General features: G+C 50.7%; 8 protein-coding genes across 8 annotated transcripts; 5 read left to right on the top strand and 3 right to left on the bottom strand.

Annotated features, from left to right (window-relative positions):
• Window positions 1-501: 501 nt before the first annotated feature.
• HO173_007650 (uncharacterized protein) lies at window positions 502-1,110 on the top strand (the record flags this gene model as incomplete). Its single annotated transcript, XM_037309552.1, has 3 exons — window positions 502-603; window positions 653-739; window positions 796-1,110. The coding sequence occupies 3 exons, from the start codon at window positions 502-504 to the stop codon at window positions 1,108-1,110; spliced, it is 504 nt and encodes a 167-aa protein (XP_037163631.1).
• Window positions 1,111-3,801: 2,691 nt separating this feature from the next.
• HO173_007649 (uncharacterized protein) lies at window positions 3,802-4,239 on the top strand (the record flags this gene model as incomplete). Its single annotated transcript, XM_037309551.1, has 2 exons — window positions 3,802-4,091; window positions 4,182-4,239. The coding sequence occupies 2 exons, from the start codon at window positions 3,802-3,804 to the stop codon at window positions 4,237-4,239; spliced, it is 348 nt and encodes a 115-aa protein (XP_037163630.1).
• Window positions 4,240-4,613: 374 nt separating this feature from the next.
• HO173_007648 (uncharacterized protein) lies at window positions 4,614-4,877 on the top strand (the record flags this gene model as incomplete). Its single annotated transcript, XM_037309550.1, has 1 exon — window positions 4,614-4,877. The coding sequence occupies one exon, from the start codon at window positions 4,614-4,616 to the stop codon at window positions 4,875-4,877; it is 264 nt and encodes an 87-aa protein (XP_037163629.1).
• Window positions 4,878-4,992: 115 nt separating this feature from the next.
• Window positions 4,993-5,774, bottom strand: HO173_007647 (uncharacterized protein; the record flags this gene model as incomplete). The annotated part of the gene is made up of 4 exons (XM_037309549.1): window positions 4,993-5,131; window positions 5,197-5,356; window positions 5,446-5,553; window positions 5,618-5,774. 4 exons carry the CDS (start codon window positions 5,772-5,774, stop codon window positions 4,993-4,995), a joined length of 564 nt encoding a protein of 187 aa, XP_037163628.1.
• Window positions 5,775-6,279: 505 nt separating this feature from the next.
• On the bottom strand, window positions 6,280-6,573 carry HO173_007646 (uncharacterized protein; the record flags this gene model as incomplete). The annotated part of the gene is made up of 1 exon (XM_037309548.1): window positions 6,280-6,573. One exon carries the CDS (start codon window positions 6,571-6,573, stop codon window positions 6,280-6,282), a length of 294 nt encoding a protein of 97 aa, XP_037163627.1.
• Window positions 6,574-10,929: 4,356 nt separating this feature from the next.
• HO173_007645 (uncharacterized protein) lies at window positions 10,930-11,618 on the bottom strand (the record flags this gene model as incomplete). The annotated part of the gene is made up of 2 exons (XM_037309547.1): window positions 10,930-11,300; window positions 11,369-11,618. 2 exons carry the CDS (start codon window positions 11,616-11,618, stop codon window positions 10,930-10,932), a joined length of 621 nt encoding a protein of 206 aa, XP_037163626.1.
• A 693-nt stretch (window positions 11,619-12,311) lies between these two features.
• HO173_007644 (uncharacterized protein) lies at window positions 12,312-13,126 on the top strand (the record flags this gene model as incomplete). The annotated part of the gene is made up of 2 exons (XM_037309546.1): window positions 12,312-12,330; window positions 12,465-13,126. The coding sequence occupies 2 exons, from the start codon at window positions 12,312-12,314 to the stop codon at window positions 13,124-13,126; spliced, it is 681 nt and encodes a 226-aa protein (XP_037163625.1).
• An 88-nt stretch (window positions 13,127-13,214) lies between these two features.
• HO173_007643 (uncharacterized protein) lies at window positions 13,215-15,273 on the top strand (the record flags this gene model as incomplete). The annotated part of the gene is made up of 2 exons (XM_037309545.1): window positions 13,215-15,194; window positions 15,259-15,273. The coding sequence occupies 2 exons, from the start codon at window positions 13,215-13,217 to the stop codon at window positions 15,271-15,273; spliced, it is 1,995 nt and encodes a 664-aa protein (XP_037163624.1).
• Between the last annotated feature and the right edge of the window lie 342 nt (window positions 15,274-15,615).

The following is a 15,615-nucleotide window of genomic DNA, read 5'->3' as shown; positions in this document are numbered from 1 at the left end:
TGGTACCCCTCTAGTGTGTATGTGGGGACACTCGAAATGGCTCTTCTCCATACTGATGCAGCACAGCGATGATTAAAGTGCTCCAGCGTCTGGTGTGCTCTTGCTTAAAGACCTATTTCTCCTAGTAAGATGCTTGCACGCCGTCATTTCAACAGAAAGACCGTGCCCCTGCTTTTTTGCATGCCCAATCACCAGAATCATGCCTTGAACGTGCGGCAGAGGTACACTGGATCTCTCAATCTTTCTCGTTTTTGGATACTAGGCGGAACCAAACGCTCTCAATCCAGTATTTGCGAAGGAAAATGACGCTGCCAAGCTCCGTATCTGAGAGCCAAGAGCTTGGCCATGTTCAGGCTATATGAATATCTCTCTCAATCGTTATCTACTAGGACAAACTTTCCATTTACTCCTACATTTATAAAAGCAGACCTTCCCCTCCCAAGCTTCAGCGTCTTACTTTTCGAAAACCTCCAATCACCACGTTCTTCCGACATCGCAAAGATGAAATTGATCTACTTTTTTCTCCCTCTTGTCTCTTTGGCGCTAGCTGATAGCCAGATCAAATGCCCATGCAGCAAACAGGACTGCTCCAAGGTAGCAGATGTAAGTGAAATAAACTTCTGCCCAACATCTAGTCTGACCTCTTCGAAAGTCATGTGCCTGCGAAAACAAGAACATTGTCAACAAATACTTCTGCTGCGACGCCAACACCGCACCCCCCAAAGATCTCGGTCTCAAGGTCCGTCCAAGCACTTACTACCACCTTCCACACGGTCCCACACTGACATCGTCTAGGAATGTGAAAGTGCTGAGAAGTCAACAATTCCCATAATGCCCCACGGCCCCAAGGATTGGTTGGACTCCTTTTTCTCCAGCCATTCCCAGCAAAGTACCAGCACCGCCGCGTCGACGGCCTACAAGACTTCTACTCTCACTGTTCCCTCCAGCACCAGCTCCAGTATCTCTTCCGTGCCAGTCTCTACATCGACTGCTGTTGAGACAACCACGGTTGCCCCATCGACTCTCGTCACTGTGATTACCACTACTACTACTACTACCTCATCGACTACTTCCGTAAGGAAAAATCCCTTGGCGACAGATACTGTTTAGTGTTGTAACCACGACACGCACTGCGATGGAGCTCCTACTGTGATCATGACAAAAAGTGCCCCCCTCCAATTTACGGCGTGTCGGCATCGGCAGGATGGCATTGCACGGGACTTGTACGCGAAAGCCGCATTAGATAGTGTGAACGGGACATATAAGTGAGAATTGGGGATTTTAATGGATGGAAGTTGGGAGAGGATTTCTTCTGGGAGCAAAAGGGCTGTGTGCTAGTCAGGTTAGGAACCAAATGCATTTCATGCTTATCTCTCACTTTGATTATTTGGTGATTACACATGGACCCCAAGAAGTGAAATAGATCAGCATCGTGTGCTTTGTGTCAAGAAAGGTGACGGTCGAAGGGGTATCAACCCCTAAAGCATCGACAACTTCACACTGGAGGGGAGGTCAATAACATCTTTTTCAGGAATGAAGCCCAATATCGGTGTAAGCTTTCTGAAAAGTTGCTTGCCGATTCCACTGCGGGACTCGGAAATTTCGCAAATTCTCTCTCTACTCATGACTTTTGATCCAGTCTCTTACGACAGATGTGGGGCATTTAGAGTACGTAATGTCGCGGTAATAGCTCTGCTTACTCCACTACCGCAGAAGCAAGAGAGAAACTTAGGGTACGTACATTTCGGAAGAAGTCCTTGCTGTTTGATAGCGAACTAGGGAAGCAGGAAGCCCCTTTACTCCTCCGGAACCGTCGTTACTTAGGTGAAATGGCATGTTCCGGCTGCGAAATCTACTCTTCAACTGTGTCTAATATTATCAGGCCTTTACCCAAAAAGAACGACAGTGGCTCCGTAATCTGCGCAGGAATGCAAAATGTTGGGCCTGGAAAAGGATATAGAATGAGGGAAGAACACAGTGACTGTGTGTGCGCTTGCTACGCTGGGATCCAGTCATAACGATGCGCTTTTTTGCTCTTCTTCTCCGGCTGTTCGCCATCTACACCCACGGATCGAACCGGTGCGCGCCGAGCAGGTCCCTCTCAGCTTCCACACAAACTGCGTCGTTAACCTCGTCCCGCAGGAATTCTTCTGGAAAGAAGACGTGGAGAAAGAATCGAGAGGAGTGTTATACATCAAGCATTAAGAGCACTCGTCACCTCGAAACAACTGCGACAGCTCCTTGACGATATCAGACGTAGTTGGTAGAAGGTATTAGGTCCATTTCGAGTTGCCTCATGGTGCCCCGTCACTCAGACGTGCCTAGCTCGCTAAGTCCTTTCAGGTTAGCGCCTTCCGCTTACTACGCTCTTACGAAGGCTGTAAAGTCAGCATGCTAACCCGTAGAGGCTTGACATCTTCGTTGTCATCCCTCGATCATATGAAGCCAGCTCAGATAGAGATTCTGCCAATCACAGCATCTAATCCTCGTTCTCGTTCATCTCGATTCTTGAGGACTCGGACAGCTACCACTGCAACTCTTATTTGGAAGCACGCCTGCCTGTGGCATGTTTTGAAGTCAGTGACATCAGTGTTGTTCGACCCTTCACGGCCACGCGCCACAGCCAGGACCATGTGGATCTCAATGTGTGCTTCTCCTAGGTCCAGCGTCAATGGAAATGTTCGTTGAACGCATAGCTCTTTTCTGTCGGTCGATTTCGCTCGAACGGCGGACTCAAACATGGCTGCATCACATCTTGGCGTAAAAGGCCTGCCCCTCGCAGAAGCAGAGGATAATGCATTTCAGCCAGCGCATCTACATGAACCTCTCGTCCCCAAAGAATTCTGCTTGTGTTGTGGTCTGCCTGCCATTGGTATGCGTTGCCGTCATTTCACATTGTCTTTCGCGGCGGGTTGGCAAAATACATGTCAATCCGGATGATTAGTGTATTCTGCTGGCGCGCGTAAGACACCGAAGCCTTGGCAAGTGTCCCATAGGAGTACCTCGATTGCTGACAGCGGTTCCAGCATTATAGCCATCCCCTATGCTACCATTATTCTGATCTCGCGCTAGGGTCCCGGCCGCCATTCGTCCTGATAACGCATTTTTCCCATTGTCAAGGGCATCTTGGCGACCGAGGACCTCCTGAAATCTGCAACTCTCGAGCAATAAAGATCACATTCCTTCTCCTACATCGACGCACGTGTTCACCAGAGAACCATTAAAACAGAGCCGCTTTGCCCACCTTCCGAGCCCTGGTCATCCACGTTTGTAGAGGTAGCGGAAATGCAACGAGGCCATATTCTATTCGAAAGCTAAGAACGGAAAGAGAAGTGGGGTACGGCATCTCGACTGAAACTGGGAGCTTGAATCTAGATCAACCGCTGACTCGACTGAAAAGTGGTGAATCCTGAGAAATACCTTTTAGCGAGCGACTATAAAAAGGCCTAACGCATGTTGTGAATCAGGGTCAGCAGAAAGGTGTCAAGGACGATCGTGGGCGGCGTGTAGATGCCGATACTGTGAGACAGGCAGACCATCTGCAAGTGTTCATTGCGTCCAGTGCATCAGCTTCTGTATATATTTTACTTTCTTTGCTTGTCCAATCGGCTGAATATTGACAAGTTGTAGCAGGTTTGCCGGCTTGGCATCGCTTGGCCGCATGTGACCAAACCTTTATCTCCAGCTCGTACCACCACAAGCTCATCAACGTCTCGCATTTTCTCAAGACACTGTAGAGTCACCGAAGGCCTAAACACATCATCCACTGCGGTTTAACAGCCGCTGGCTTAGTCTTCCATCATGTCACGCTCCATCGTTATCAGCGAGATGTCTAACAGTGTGACCGGAACTTTCGTACTCTATGACCTCCTCTCTATCAGTACTATGTCTGGTTCCATCGAAATCACGATAGTACCCCATCCCGCTTCCTCTTCGAAAGCCCCGGCCGAGCTTCGTCTAAACACCGTCTCAGGCTCGATCAAAGTGACGATGGCGCCATTCCTCCACGACCCTTCTACCGCGATACCCAAGCGCCCCTTCAACTCTTCTCTCAAGTCTATGTCCGGCTCAATCACTGCGGCGCTTGTCCAGTAAGCCGTCTTCAGTCTGTCACTTTCTGGTTTGAGAAGAATTTGCAGTCTCCAAACAAATTTCTCTTACATTGAAAACGCGACTCATAGTTCCGGCACCATCGGTACTGAACGGACCTCAAGGAAGTTGATACTGATTGCCGAGTGACCACCATAGCAACTACAAAACCTATGTCTCCACCATGACCGGCAGTATTGCCGCTTCGCTATATCCGCTAGGTCAACCCAGCTCCAAGTCTCATGTCGACGTACGCTGCATGTCTGGCTCAACATCCATAACTCTTCATCCCTGCGTCAACTTGTCCCCAAGCCGGTCTCAGGGGAATCTCCACGGATTTTCGCGGCAGCTCCGGCGGGTTGAAGGTGCGCTTCCCTTCTACCTGGGAGGGAGAAGTGATCTCCCATTTGAACAACGGTCGGGTCCAGCACGAATGGGAGGGTTTGCGGGTCCTGAAGGACGGGCCCAGCTTCACGGCAGTGAAGGGGAGTGGAGTGGCGCAGTTGAATATTTGGGGTAGTTCTATGAATGTGGAGTTGGTGGGGGAGCGTGTGCCGGGTTTGCCGAGGGAGGGGGAGGTCAGGGGAGAAGGAGAGGGCGTGCCTGTCGTACCGGGTATGCGTGCTTTGCGGAGAGAAGTGGAGGTGCGGGAAGATGAAGAAGAAGAAGAAGACGAAGAAGAAGAAGAAGAAACCGACGACGACTGGACGATTGTCGGGGACGAGGACGGAGCCCGGGAGGTTGTCAAACGGCCTCCGCCCACTTATGAGGATGCAACGAGGACGTGATGGATGAATGTCAATGAAGCTCGTTGCTAGCTAGATCATGCATACTGCACACAGTGACCCGAAGCAAGGACACACTACCCTTCGACCGCTTGGGTAAGATAACACACACCCCCATTCACTCCAGCATGCTCTTCCTCTTCTTGCCCCCACCTCCCCCATCCTCCACCGCCGTCTTCCTCTTTCCCGAACCCCTCTTCCCCATCTCCGGCAGGCCGGCCGCCACCCTCGCACACTTACGCCTTCCATCCACCTCACTGTTCCCCAAGTCAGCAAAGCCGGTCCGCGTGTCGAAGGGGGGGCAGGTAGCGTCCGTCCTTACCGCCCGAAGAGACTCCTGGCCGACCCGAAAGACACAAAGGGCGACTCTTTGTAGTCGGTGTTGTTCACCACGAGCCAGGCTTCGTAGAACCACCAGGCGTGCTGTCGCGGATCGTCCTGGTCCCTGAAGACGGCCAGGAGGTGGCTGAGCGTCGCCGTCACTACGGGGAAATTCAAAGCGTCAGCCATCCCGATGGGGTTTTTTTCGCAACTCAATGGCGGACTTGGGGGGAGGACGGAAGGGACGTACGGAGCTGGCGGGACTCCCAGTTCCGGAAAGCGTCGCCGTAGAGGTCGGGCGGGGCTTGGGGCGTGTGGTCGGCGAGGACGGTCACGTAGCGGCGGAACGCGATGGGGTCTTGCGGTCGAGGGGGTAAGCGCTGGAGGACTGGTGCCGTTGCGGCGGGGATGGGATGACTTACCCGCGAGCATCTCGTCGAGGGTGGGTGGACCGGTGGTCGCTTGAGTTGCATCCTCCGCTTTGACCTGGGTGGCACCTTTCACTTCGGTGGCCTCCTCGGTGGTGTTCTCCATGTTGATGGTGTCCTCCTCTACTTCCTCCTTCTTCGTGGACTCCATGATGGCGCAGGATGATGAGCCTAGGCTGTGGTCGGGAGAAGAGGTTGAGGTTGGCAAGTGAGGTGGCGAAGTGAAACCTCATTTTGGATCCCATACCCCGTAATGCTCGGCGTTATGGTGGGGTCTATCTGTGTGAGGAAGTCGTCGCGCTCGCCGAGGGAAGGTTGGTGGAGTATTAAGCGCGGACGGAGAACACAAAGAAACATTGCCCGACGGAGGATCCGGATTGCCAGGCAAACTTCTGGGGATCTGAGGCTTGTCCAGTTGGTAGCGAGATGGAGGCCCGATGTTAGGATCTCTTGAAATCCTCTCAGGATGGAAGAAAAAAATCACGACGCTGATGTCGCTCCTAAAGTTTCACTGTGTCCCGGTTCAGACCAACTGGAGCGGGAGGCGTGTCTGCGGTCACAAGAATGTCGAAAGACGCTTGCGGATCCAGTGGTTATTGGTATAGAACCTTCACGCGGAAGCTGAGCAAGGTTTGCAGAAAGTAATTGGTGTAGCGTTAGAATATCAGGTATGTGATGTGTAGAACGGACGGATTAATTCTCCAAAACCTCTCCCGGGCCTCCGCATCTTCTTGACGCTCCGCCAACATCCGCTCCGCCACGGTATGAAGTTCTTGTGAAAGCTCATGCAAATGCGGTAGACGTCTCTGAAGTGAATCAAGGCCGGCCCTGTCGGACGGTCTCAACGGTTCGCCGCCGTTCTGCGCGAGTCGCTCTCGGTTGCGATACCCAGCCAACCTGCCCTCGAGTCGTCGCATCACCTCATCATGTTGGTTCAAGGCACTCCGCATAATCTCGGCGGTTGACGATGTTGGCTCTCTACCAAGCACGCTGCCGACGCGTTGTCTTTCGAGAATGTCACCTTTTTGACATAGTCCAGTCTGTTTGCTAGGACCTGGAGGAGCTCCGCTGGCCAGTAGGAGCACCTAGCTTGTTGATTTTCTCTCGGCTATAGTCAGAGAATATTTATATAGCAAAAGTCGTGCGTAGAGAGAGCTCGGATTCGTAGTAGGAGAACGCTCTCTTTCGTTTTGGTTATATATATTTTTATAGATACTCCGTAGAATACTATAAGTCTTTCTAGTAGAGGATATTAAATAAAGAGAATTCAACGTATGAAATACTAAATCTCGTATTGTAGATAAAATAATATCTTCTAACACCGCGTCTAATTCATAGAACTTTTGAAGTGTCACTATTAACTTTCGTCCTCTAGAAAAAGTCGGTGAAGACAATCACTTTATTCTGACGCTATATAGAACTCATTCATTTTCATTAAAGGTTTTCGCCCCCAAAAGTTTCGCCCTCCATAAAAAAGTGACTCTGTTCACGAAGTTTTCTCAAAAGGTTCGTCGATCTGCAAGGTAAGTCATTGTTGAAATTCTATAATTCAGGCGCGGTGTTAGAGAAGATTGAACCTGTTCGATAGATTTTCCGAACAATTGCGTTGAATCCTTTTATTTTGAACTGGAACACGGTCTGAATAGTATGATTCACAGTAACAGCCATGAAGGTCTAAGGATGTTGTGAAGGCTGACTACCTACAGGTATGTAGGTAGTGCCAAGCCACACTAGACCCACTCTTGGGAGCATGAAGGCGAAGTTAGGCAGCCTTTAAGGGGTGCAGGGGGAACAGCTTCTGGCACGTCCGGACACGGGGACTTTCAGCCAACCATTCGGCTATTGAGACTGTTTCAATAAAGGCGGACATCACCCGTGAGCCTGATTCCAGGGGGTACTCTAGATATCACATTGTACGTAAAGACCGGACACGGCCGAAAGGCCGACTGGGAACTCTAGACCTATAGAATATGGCTGGAGGGGCGTCCCCCGATGTAGGAATCACACACACACACACCTGTGAGCCTGGGCAGGAGCAAGTGTTATGGCTGGCCGTTGGACTGCTTTGGAGAAGATCGCCCGGCGCTAAGATCGGTCGGACAGTAAGGTATTCACTTGCGCCCGAGGTGGCAAAGGTAAATGATTGTCTTCGAAATTCACATCGTGCAGTTCCCATAGTATGTGTTCAGTTAATTCATGAAGCTCGAATTCACATTGTTTGGGTCTTGTGAATCCGTTGCGTGATCATGATTCTTTTTGTCCGTTTGAGATCTGACACAGGGTGGATTCTTAACACACACCGGTAGTCGGGCCGATGAGGCCTAGCGCGCCTTGGCATGGGCTTCACAGTGTATAAATACCGCAACTCTTACCACCACATTCATATTTCATTCAACACTGTTACAATATCATAGATGCTTTTGTATCGATATATTTTCCCCCTATATATCATTGTTATACTTTATTCCAGTGCTTTTTTCTCTACATTCTCTCCTACATATCACTGCCATACTTTTCCTGTGCTTTTGTGTCTATATATCCACCTCCTCCACAATATCTTTCACTGTCATATTTCATTCCGGTGCGTTCCATTATAACGGCAACGCAAATGCACAACACAGTGGTGTCTACACCGCTAAATATAAAAACATACACCAAGCACGCAGCCCCTATGCGTCAGTGAGCTTCTGCCTCGGTCGGTATTCCAGCCAGGGATCCTTGCCGGCCAGTAGTGCTCTCTCAGGCCCCAGTGGGTGCCTCAGATCAACGCCCACAACACAAACCTCCGCAACATGTACCAGCCCCTTCTACGCCATTCGAGACTCCGGAACCCGTTGATGATGTAAGTCCCACTACGAAGAAGGTAAGGAATTGGCTCATGCTGACGTGGAGTTGACAGTCGCCCAAAGGCTCACACAAGGGCGCTTCTTGCAGGCTGCGAACATCCATCGCGCAGGCCTCGGGGTTTTTACGGAGAACGAGGGCGACGGCAAAGAGAAGCTGTTTACGTTAGTGTGTATGTGGACGATATCCACATCTATGGTCCAAAGGGATCAAAACAAATATCGGAACTCAAACAAGACCTCCACAAGCGATTCGCCATGACCGATCTCGGTCCACGCTCATACTATTTGGGTATGGAAATTCAGAGAAATCGCAAGGAGAGAACCGTTCGGATCACCCAAACGACGTACCTAAAGAAGGTACTTGCACGTTTCAACATGACTGACTGTGCACCTGCGCCTACACCAATGGTAGTAGGCACTCAGGCTCTCAGCTACAGGAGGAACTAGTCGACAAGGCCAAACCAGAAGTTATTCAGGAGTACCGAATGGTGGGATCGATAATGTACCCCATGATTCAGACTCGCCCGGATATCTGTTTTGCCGTCACAATTCTTTCACGATACAATCACAACCTCAATTCGAAGCACATTGCAGCCGTCAAACGAGTCATCCGTTACCTAAAGAGAACACTAACTCATGGCATCACGTATGGGATAGCTAATGCATTGGAAGGCTACACGGATTAAACATCAGAGCATCTTGATAGGGATGCAAGCCAGAAGACGCGACACCGTGCGGGAACCCAGAGAGCTACGAGAGACGGGTCAATATCGCGAAAGCCCTGCACTAGCCTGGAGTGCTCGTTGACCTTTCAAGTTGGGACCGAGTGGTATCTTCCTAGATCCCACGTGTGCCAGGACAGCCTTTTTTGGTGGTGAAGTACAAACTTCGATGAATCTGTAGCAGTGCTAGCGTTTCGGGGCCACGAGTCCGCGAGATGGAGGTCAGGGGGGCGGCAAACACACAGAAGCGCTGTAGCTGTACCGTAGCGTGCAAGGTTTTAATGGTGGAGAGGGACATGTTGGACAGAAAGGTGCCTTAGACTTTAGGATAGTGGGAATGGAAGATTAGGACTTCAATCGATTCCGTTCAGAACATCTCGCCCTCCACGCACAAATTTTGCTGCTACATCCTCTCAACAAGTGAAGCATGTTCTGATGAAACTATCGCAAGAAAAAAATGATCAACTGCACTGTAGGAAGCTGTCACTCCTTCCCGCACCATGATCCCATCATCAACAAAACCCTCGACCTTCTCATCGTCCACGGGGGCAATCTCGTCGGCGCAGAAAGCCTTGAAGAGGGGTTGCACGCCCCAAGCCTGCGCTCGATCCAACCCTTCGCGCGCGATCTGTCGCTTGGAGCCGGCAGTCCGCGCGGTTGTGTCGCTTCCGCATGCAGGGTTTTCTGGCCTGGGGTTTTTCAAATGTTTCTTATTGGCTGGGCGAGGGTTGGGGAAAAGGGTACGGGGATGTCTCGAGCTTGGAAAGTAGAGCGGAGATGTGGGATGACGGGGTTGATAGGGCACGGCACGTGTGTGGCTCGAAGGGTGAGGTTGGGGGAGGTTGGGGTTGCGAGGGCGGTCTTTTTGGGGGGGCTTGTTTGATGCTTTTCGCAAGGTTGGTTGATGGCGTGTTTTGACGAGCTCATTAGAACATTGATAGCCACTCATCTACGTTGGGAAGAGGCATATGGTATATGGCACGTCTTCGACTCGTCCCTGACGAGGATGCTCTTCGGGGGCCTTTCCCCGGGAAACTTGCTCAGAACAATGACTGCGAGACCCTACACAGCTTTGGGTTCGACCGCTAGGAAGAAGGACAGGGGAGCTATATGGACTGGCTCCATACTGCCGATCTCGCGCAGTTTGTACTCCTGTCCGAAGCCGTATTCGCCAGCGACTCCTGGCCTTGCTTGCAGCGGTGTTCCACATGTTCAGACTTTTTTAACAATCGAGGAAGGTCTGTCCAGCGACCACAAGACCTTGGCATTCTTCAACGGCAGGTCCTCTTTCTGGACGAGACAGAGCTGAAGCGCCCGTTGTTGAGCGACCTCTACCGCCACCATTTTCCCAAACTCAGGGAATCCGAGAAAGATCAGATCCAGATGTGGTCTGCCCTGGCTCTGGCGACGTTCAACTTTGTCTACCGATGAAGCGAGTGGGCCCTTAATTTGTCGCTGAAAATCATTCCCGTGGGGATCGCAGTCGTCTTCATTGAACTTTCAAATCCTCGCCAGCATTCTTCATCAGCAGAAAAACTGTCCAAAGGAGGTGGGACCGCATGCATGAATTGAACCCGAGCCGTGGTAACCAAATGCAGGGTAACAGAAAGGATCCGCAGTGCCATGAAAATGTATGGATGGATGGCGTGAGCCATGAATTGTTTCGTCTTTCTAAACCCCCATCATCCTTCTATCGGAACCAATGAGATGCCCCTCTGGCTAAGGATTATGCAGCGTCTCATTTAGGCGCATCCAGGACCTGTGCAACGAATCCGTTTGAAAACCTAACCATCTGCTCATATGCATCGGCGAAGCCGTTCCTCTCCCCGTAGTAAGGATCGGCAACTTGTTCTCCTTTCTTTCCTCCAAAGTCCCCAAACAGCATCACCTTCGCCGACAGCTTGTCCTTGTTCAATCCGGCATGTTTGTTCTTAATCACCCGTGTCTTCAATCGCATCAGATCATGCGCATTTTCGTTATCCATTGCCAGTATGTAGTCAAAGGTATCGAAATCTGCCACTTGTATCTTGCGTGCCGAATGCTCGTAGTCCACAATGCCATTGTCCTGGAGCGTGCTCATAGTTCGTGGGTCTGGAGAGTGGCCCTCGTCTGCGAAATTTTGGAGTCAGCATCGATCCGGCAAGAAAAGGTTCCGAGTCACCCGTAGTTGTACGTACGATAGGCTCCAGTACCGCAAGAATCTATCTGACCAAGACGTTGGTCTGAAGCTGTGATGGATCGGAATACTGCTTCGGCCATGGGAGAGCGGCAGATATTGCCCAGACAGACGAAGAGGACCGAGATAGGCCGTGAAGACGCGGTAGAAGTCTTCGCAATCGTTCCATCGGCAGATACCCCGTGCTTCTTCGGGGTATGGACCATGTGATTCAATAGGGAGTCGGTTGACAGGTTGCGAAGGGCTGCCATGCTTACTCTCTCTGGATGGATTGCTTTACGTTGTAGATTTCTTCATGGTGGAGAAGTGTACTTATGAAAAGCCAGTTACACTTTCAAAGCAGATATGTTGGGAGGTTGGCTGGCGCATAGCCAACATTGTGATGGTTGAGCCTCTTGGGTAGTGGGGGATTGGTGGGATGTCTCGGATGCGGACCGAGCTCTTGGCGTGTTCCGTAAGTATTAATATCGAACGGACTACTGTAGTGTTTCGAACTTTCGTGTCGCTTGTGGCTGAGAGAATCCGTGATCGACGGCAGGGGTGGCAGGTGTCTCTATTTACGGAGAACCCTCGAACCTCCAATGTCCACCTTCACAATGATCGTTTCAACGTCCTTTCGAAACGGCAAGGCTCCATCGTTGCTGTTGCCTATTCACCAAACGCAGACATACCTACAGTGACTTGAGACGCTACAGATAATCTCCAAGTCAGACGTGGCGCGCATTGTGTTTACCCGCTTGCGAAGCAGCCTTGCCATTTGCCATTGTCCTTTGCACCGAACAATCATATACCGCTAACAAAGATCTTTTCTCGCTGCGTCATACGTGGAAGAAACGCCGGAGCCTCTTGGCTTGGTTTCATTGCCCTTTGTCACTTTCTTGTCGCCTTGTGCTCCGTCATTCCTCGGCTACTTGACCCCAGTCTTATTGTGACAGCCGCCCGACATGTCATACAATCGCCTAGGTACTCCTCTTCCATTCTACTCTCGGAATTCTTTGTTCGAATAGACTACATATGCTCGCGCGCCCACAGCTTGCTGCTCTTTTCACATACTACATACCTCCAACCCTCACACGCTGATCCTTGAAACCCAACAGACCCCTTTAATCAAAACCCAGAAGACGAAGAGTACGGCGATCACCCCATGGATCCTCGCCATGCTGGTCGGACGCCTTCTCCAGGACAGCCCCTCCATGGCTATCAGCTAGAAGACGGACCATACAGACCGCAACAGACCCCAATACAGATGCAGATGGGGCAGGGCGACAGGTTGGCGGCGCAGCCTACCTACTCTGTCCAGAACATCGGGAACTCATACAACCACAATGAGCAGTATGAAGCGCAGAATCCAGTTTCAGCTCATGACTATGGTTATGGGGGAAGCGAATATGCCATCTCTCCAGAAGACCACCACGACCAGTACTTTACGGAGCCGTATGAGCCCCACCCACAAGATCAGGCACAATACTACGATGATAATGACCATCAGCCCATATTGCAGCCCGATAACCCATACGGGCCAAACCCGCACTCCCCTGGACCTGGTCTAAAAAGCGCCTACGATGGTGTTCAACCGGGCCCAGCTCCCACCCCCGCGCCAATCAGACGATGGAAGACTGTGAAGGAAGTTCAGCTCTTCAACGGGAATCTTGTCCTCGATTGTCCTATACCACCCAAGCTGTTGAGCCAAATCCCGCATGCAGAGCCCCCCAGAAAGAGACGAGTTCACACACATGCGATACTCAGCAGCTACCTGTGACCCTTCGGAGTTCTACGACTCGAGATTTACGCTGCGGCAGCGGCTTTTTGCAAAGCCCCGACATACGGAGCTTTTCATCGTAGTCACTATGTACAACGAAGATGAATTCTTATTTGCAAGAACCATGACCGGTGTGTTCAAAAACATCGAGCACATGTGTTCACGGACGAACAGCAAGACATGGGGAAAAGAGGCCTGGAAGAAGATCGTGGTGTGCGTAGTGAGCGACGGACGTGCGAAGATAAACCCCCGGACGAGAGCTGTGCTAGCAGGTCTTGGTGTGTATCAAGATGGGATTGCCAAGCAACAAGTTAGCGGCAAGGACGTGACAGCACATATCTACGAATACACCACCCAGGTGGGTATAGAGCTGAAAGGCAAGACCGTCCAACTCAAACCTAGGGGAGCCACACCTGTGCAAATGGTATTTTGCTTGAAGGAAAAGAATCAAAAGAAAATCAACTCGCATCGATGGTTCTTCCAAGCCTTTGGTCGTGTCCTGGACCCCAACATTTGCGTTCTCTTGGATGCAGGAACGAAGCCGGGAAAGGATTCTATCTACCAACTGTGGAAAGCCTTCGATCTAGAGCCCATGTGCGCTGGCGCCTGTGGCGAAATCAAGGTCATGTTGAGTGGGGGTAAGAAACTCCTCAACCCGTTAGTCGCCACACAGAATTTTGAGTACAAAATGAGCAACATACTGGACAAGCCGCTCGAATCAGCTTTTGGGTTTATTTCTGTCTTGCCTGGGGCTTTCTCTGCGTACCGCTATGTAGCACTGCAGAATGACAAGACCGGCCAAGGCCCCCTAGAGAAATACTTCAAGGGTGAGAAGATGCACGGTGCAAATGCTGGTGTCTTCACAGCGAACATGTACCTGGCCGAAGACCGGATCTTGTGCTTTGAGCTAGTAGCGAAGCGGAATTGCCGATGGATTCTCCAATATGTCAAATCAGCTACGGGCGAAACAGATGTACCAGACGCCATGGCTGAATTCATCATGCAGCGAAGGAGATGGTTGAACGGCAGTTTCTTCGCTGCAATCTACGCCCTAGCACATTTTTACCAGATCCAACGGACGGATCACAGCTTCTTCAGAAAGATAATGTTCCTCATCGAGTTCACATACCAGACCATCAACATGATCTTCGCATGGTTCGCAATTGGCAATTTCTTCCTCGTCTTCCACATCCTTACAAACTCTCTTGGCGATAAACAACTTCTCTCCACGGCAGGCCATATTCTTGGAATCGTTTTCGAATGGGCGTACCTTGCCATCCTCCTCACTTGCTTCGTCCTGGCTCTCGGCAACCGGCCCCAGGGTTCTAACAAGCTCTACATGACTCAGGTCTATTTTTGGTGCTGCATAATGGCTTACCTGTTATTCGCCTCTGTCTTCATTACTGTTCGCTCTATCCAAATCCAAACAGCAGAGAAAGGCTTCACCGTCAAGGACCTCTTCGCCAACCAGCTTTTCTTCACACTCATCGTGTCCCTCCTCTCAACCTATATCCTCTACTTCGTCATCTCCTTCCTCTTCTTCGACCCCTGGCATCTCTTCACCTGCTTCATCCAGTACCTCCTTCTAACCCCTACCTATATTAACATCCTTAACGTCTACGCTTTCTGCAACACACACGACATCACCTGGGGCACAAAAGGCGACGACAAAGCCGAAAAACTCCCTTCCGCAAACCTCAAACCTGGCGGCAAAGTCGACGTCAATATCCCGCAAGATGATGGCGACCTGAACGCCCAATACGACGCCGAAATGCGCACTTTCGCTACAAAGGCCGCCAAAGAGGTCAAAGTCGTCAGCGAGGCGGAACACCAGGAGGACTATTACAAAGGATTCAGGAGTGCGGTTGTGCTGTGCTGGATGTTTTGTAATTTGGCGCTTGCTGCGGTGGTGTTGGGGGTCGGTGGGTTGGAGACTGTAAAGGTGGGCAAGGAGACGACGGATGGGGCGCAGAGAAGTACGATTTATATGGCCGTGGTGCTGTGGAGTGTGGCGGGGTTGTCCCTATTTAGGTTTATTGGGGCGGTGTGGTTTTTGATTGTGAGATTGGTGAGTCCTAAACCCCCCTCCTCAAAAGTGTCTTTGATGGTCATGGCTAATACGCGTGTTACAGTTCCGAGGAGTCTAGTCGGGATGGTCGTCATCGCATGTCATGACAGCATTAGTATTTGTGTTAAGAAATTCGAATTTGCATCATGTTTGCATTCAATACCCAGTGCATGTACAGCGTGGCGTTTGGAAATCAAATACAGAACCTCAGCGTGAAGTGGTCAGAATGCAAAAATGATTGTATGAAGAGAAGTGTGATTTCTGAAAAAGAAAGCCCTTTTACATTGAATGGAAAAGGGTATTATGACAATGGTGGACATGAATGCAACTTCCCGCATCGATGAGAAGGCTCTAGAAACATCACCGTTTGCAACTCAACACACGCGAATGAGCCTCGTGCTTGAACATCAACAAAGACTTT

Source organism: Letharia columbiana, assembly GCF_014066305.1.
Source record: "Letharia columbiana isolate WasteWater2 chromosome Unknown Sc0000025_s0, whole genome shotgun sequence".
NCBI lineage: Eukaryota > Fungi > Ascomycota > Lecanoromycetes > Lecanorales > Parmeliaceae > Letharia > Letharia columbiana.
The sequence above is the reverse complement of the archived record's forward strand: the minus strand, read 5'-3'. Positions and strand labels throughout refer to the sequence as shown.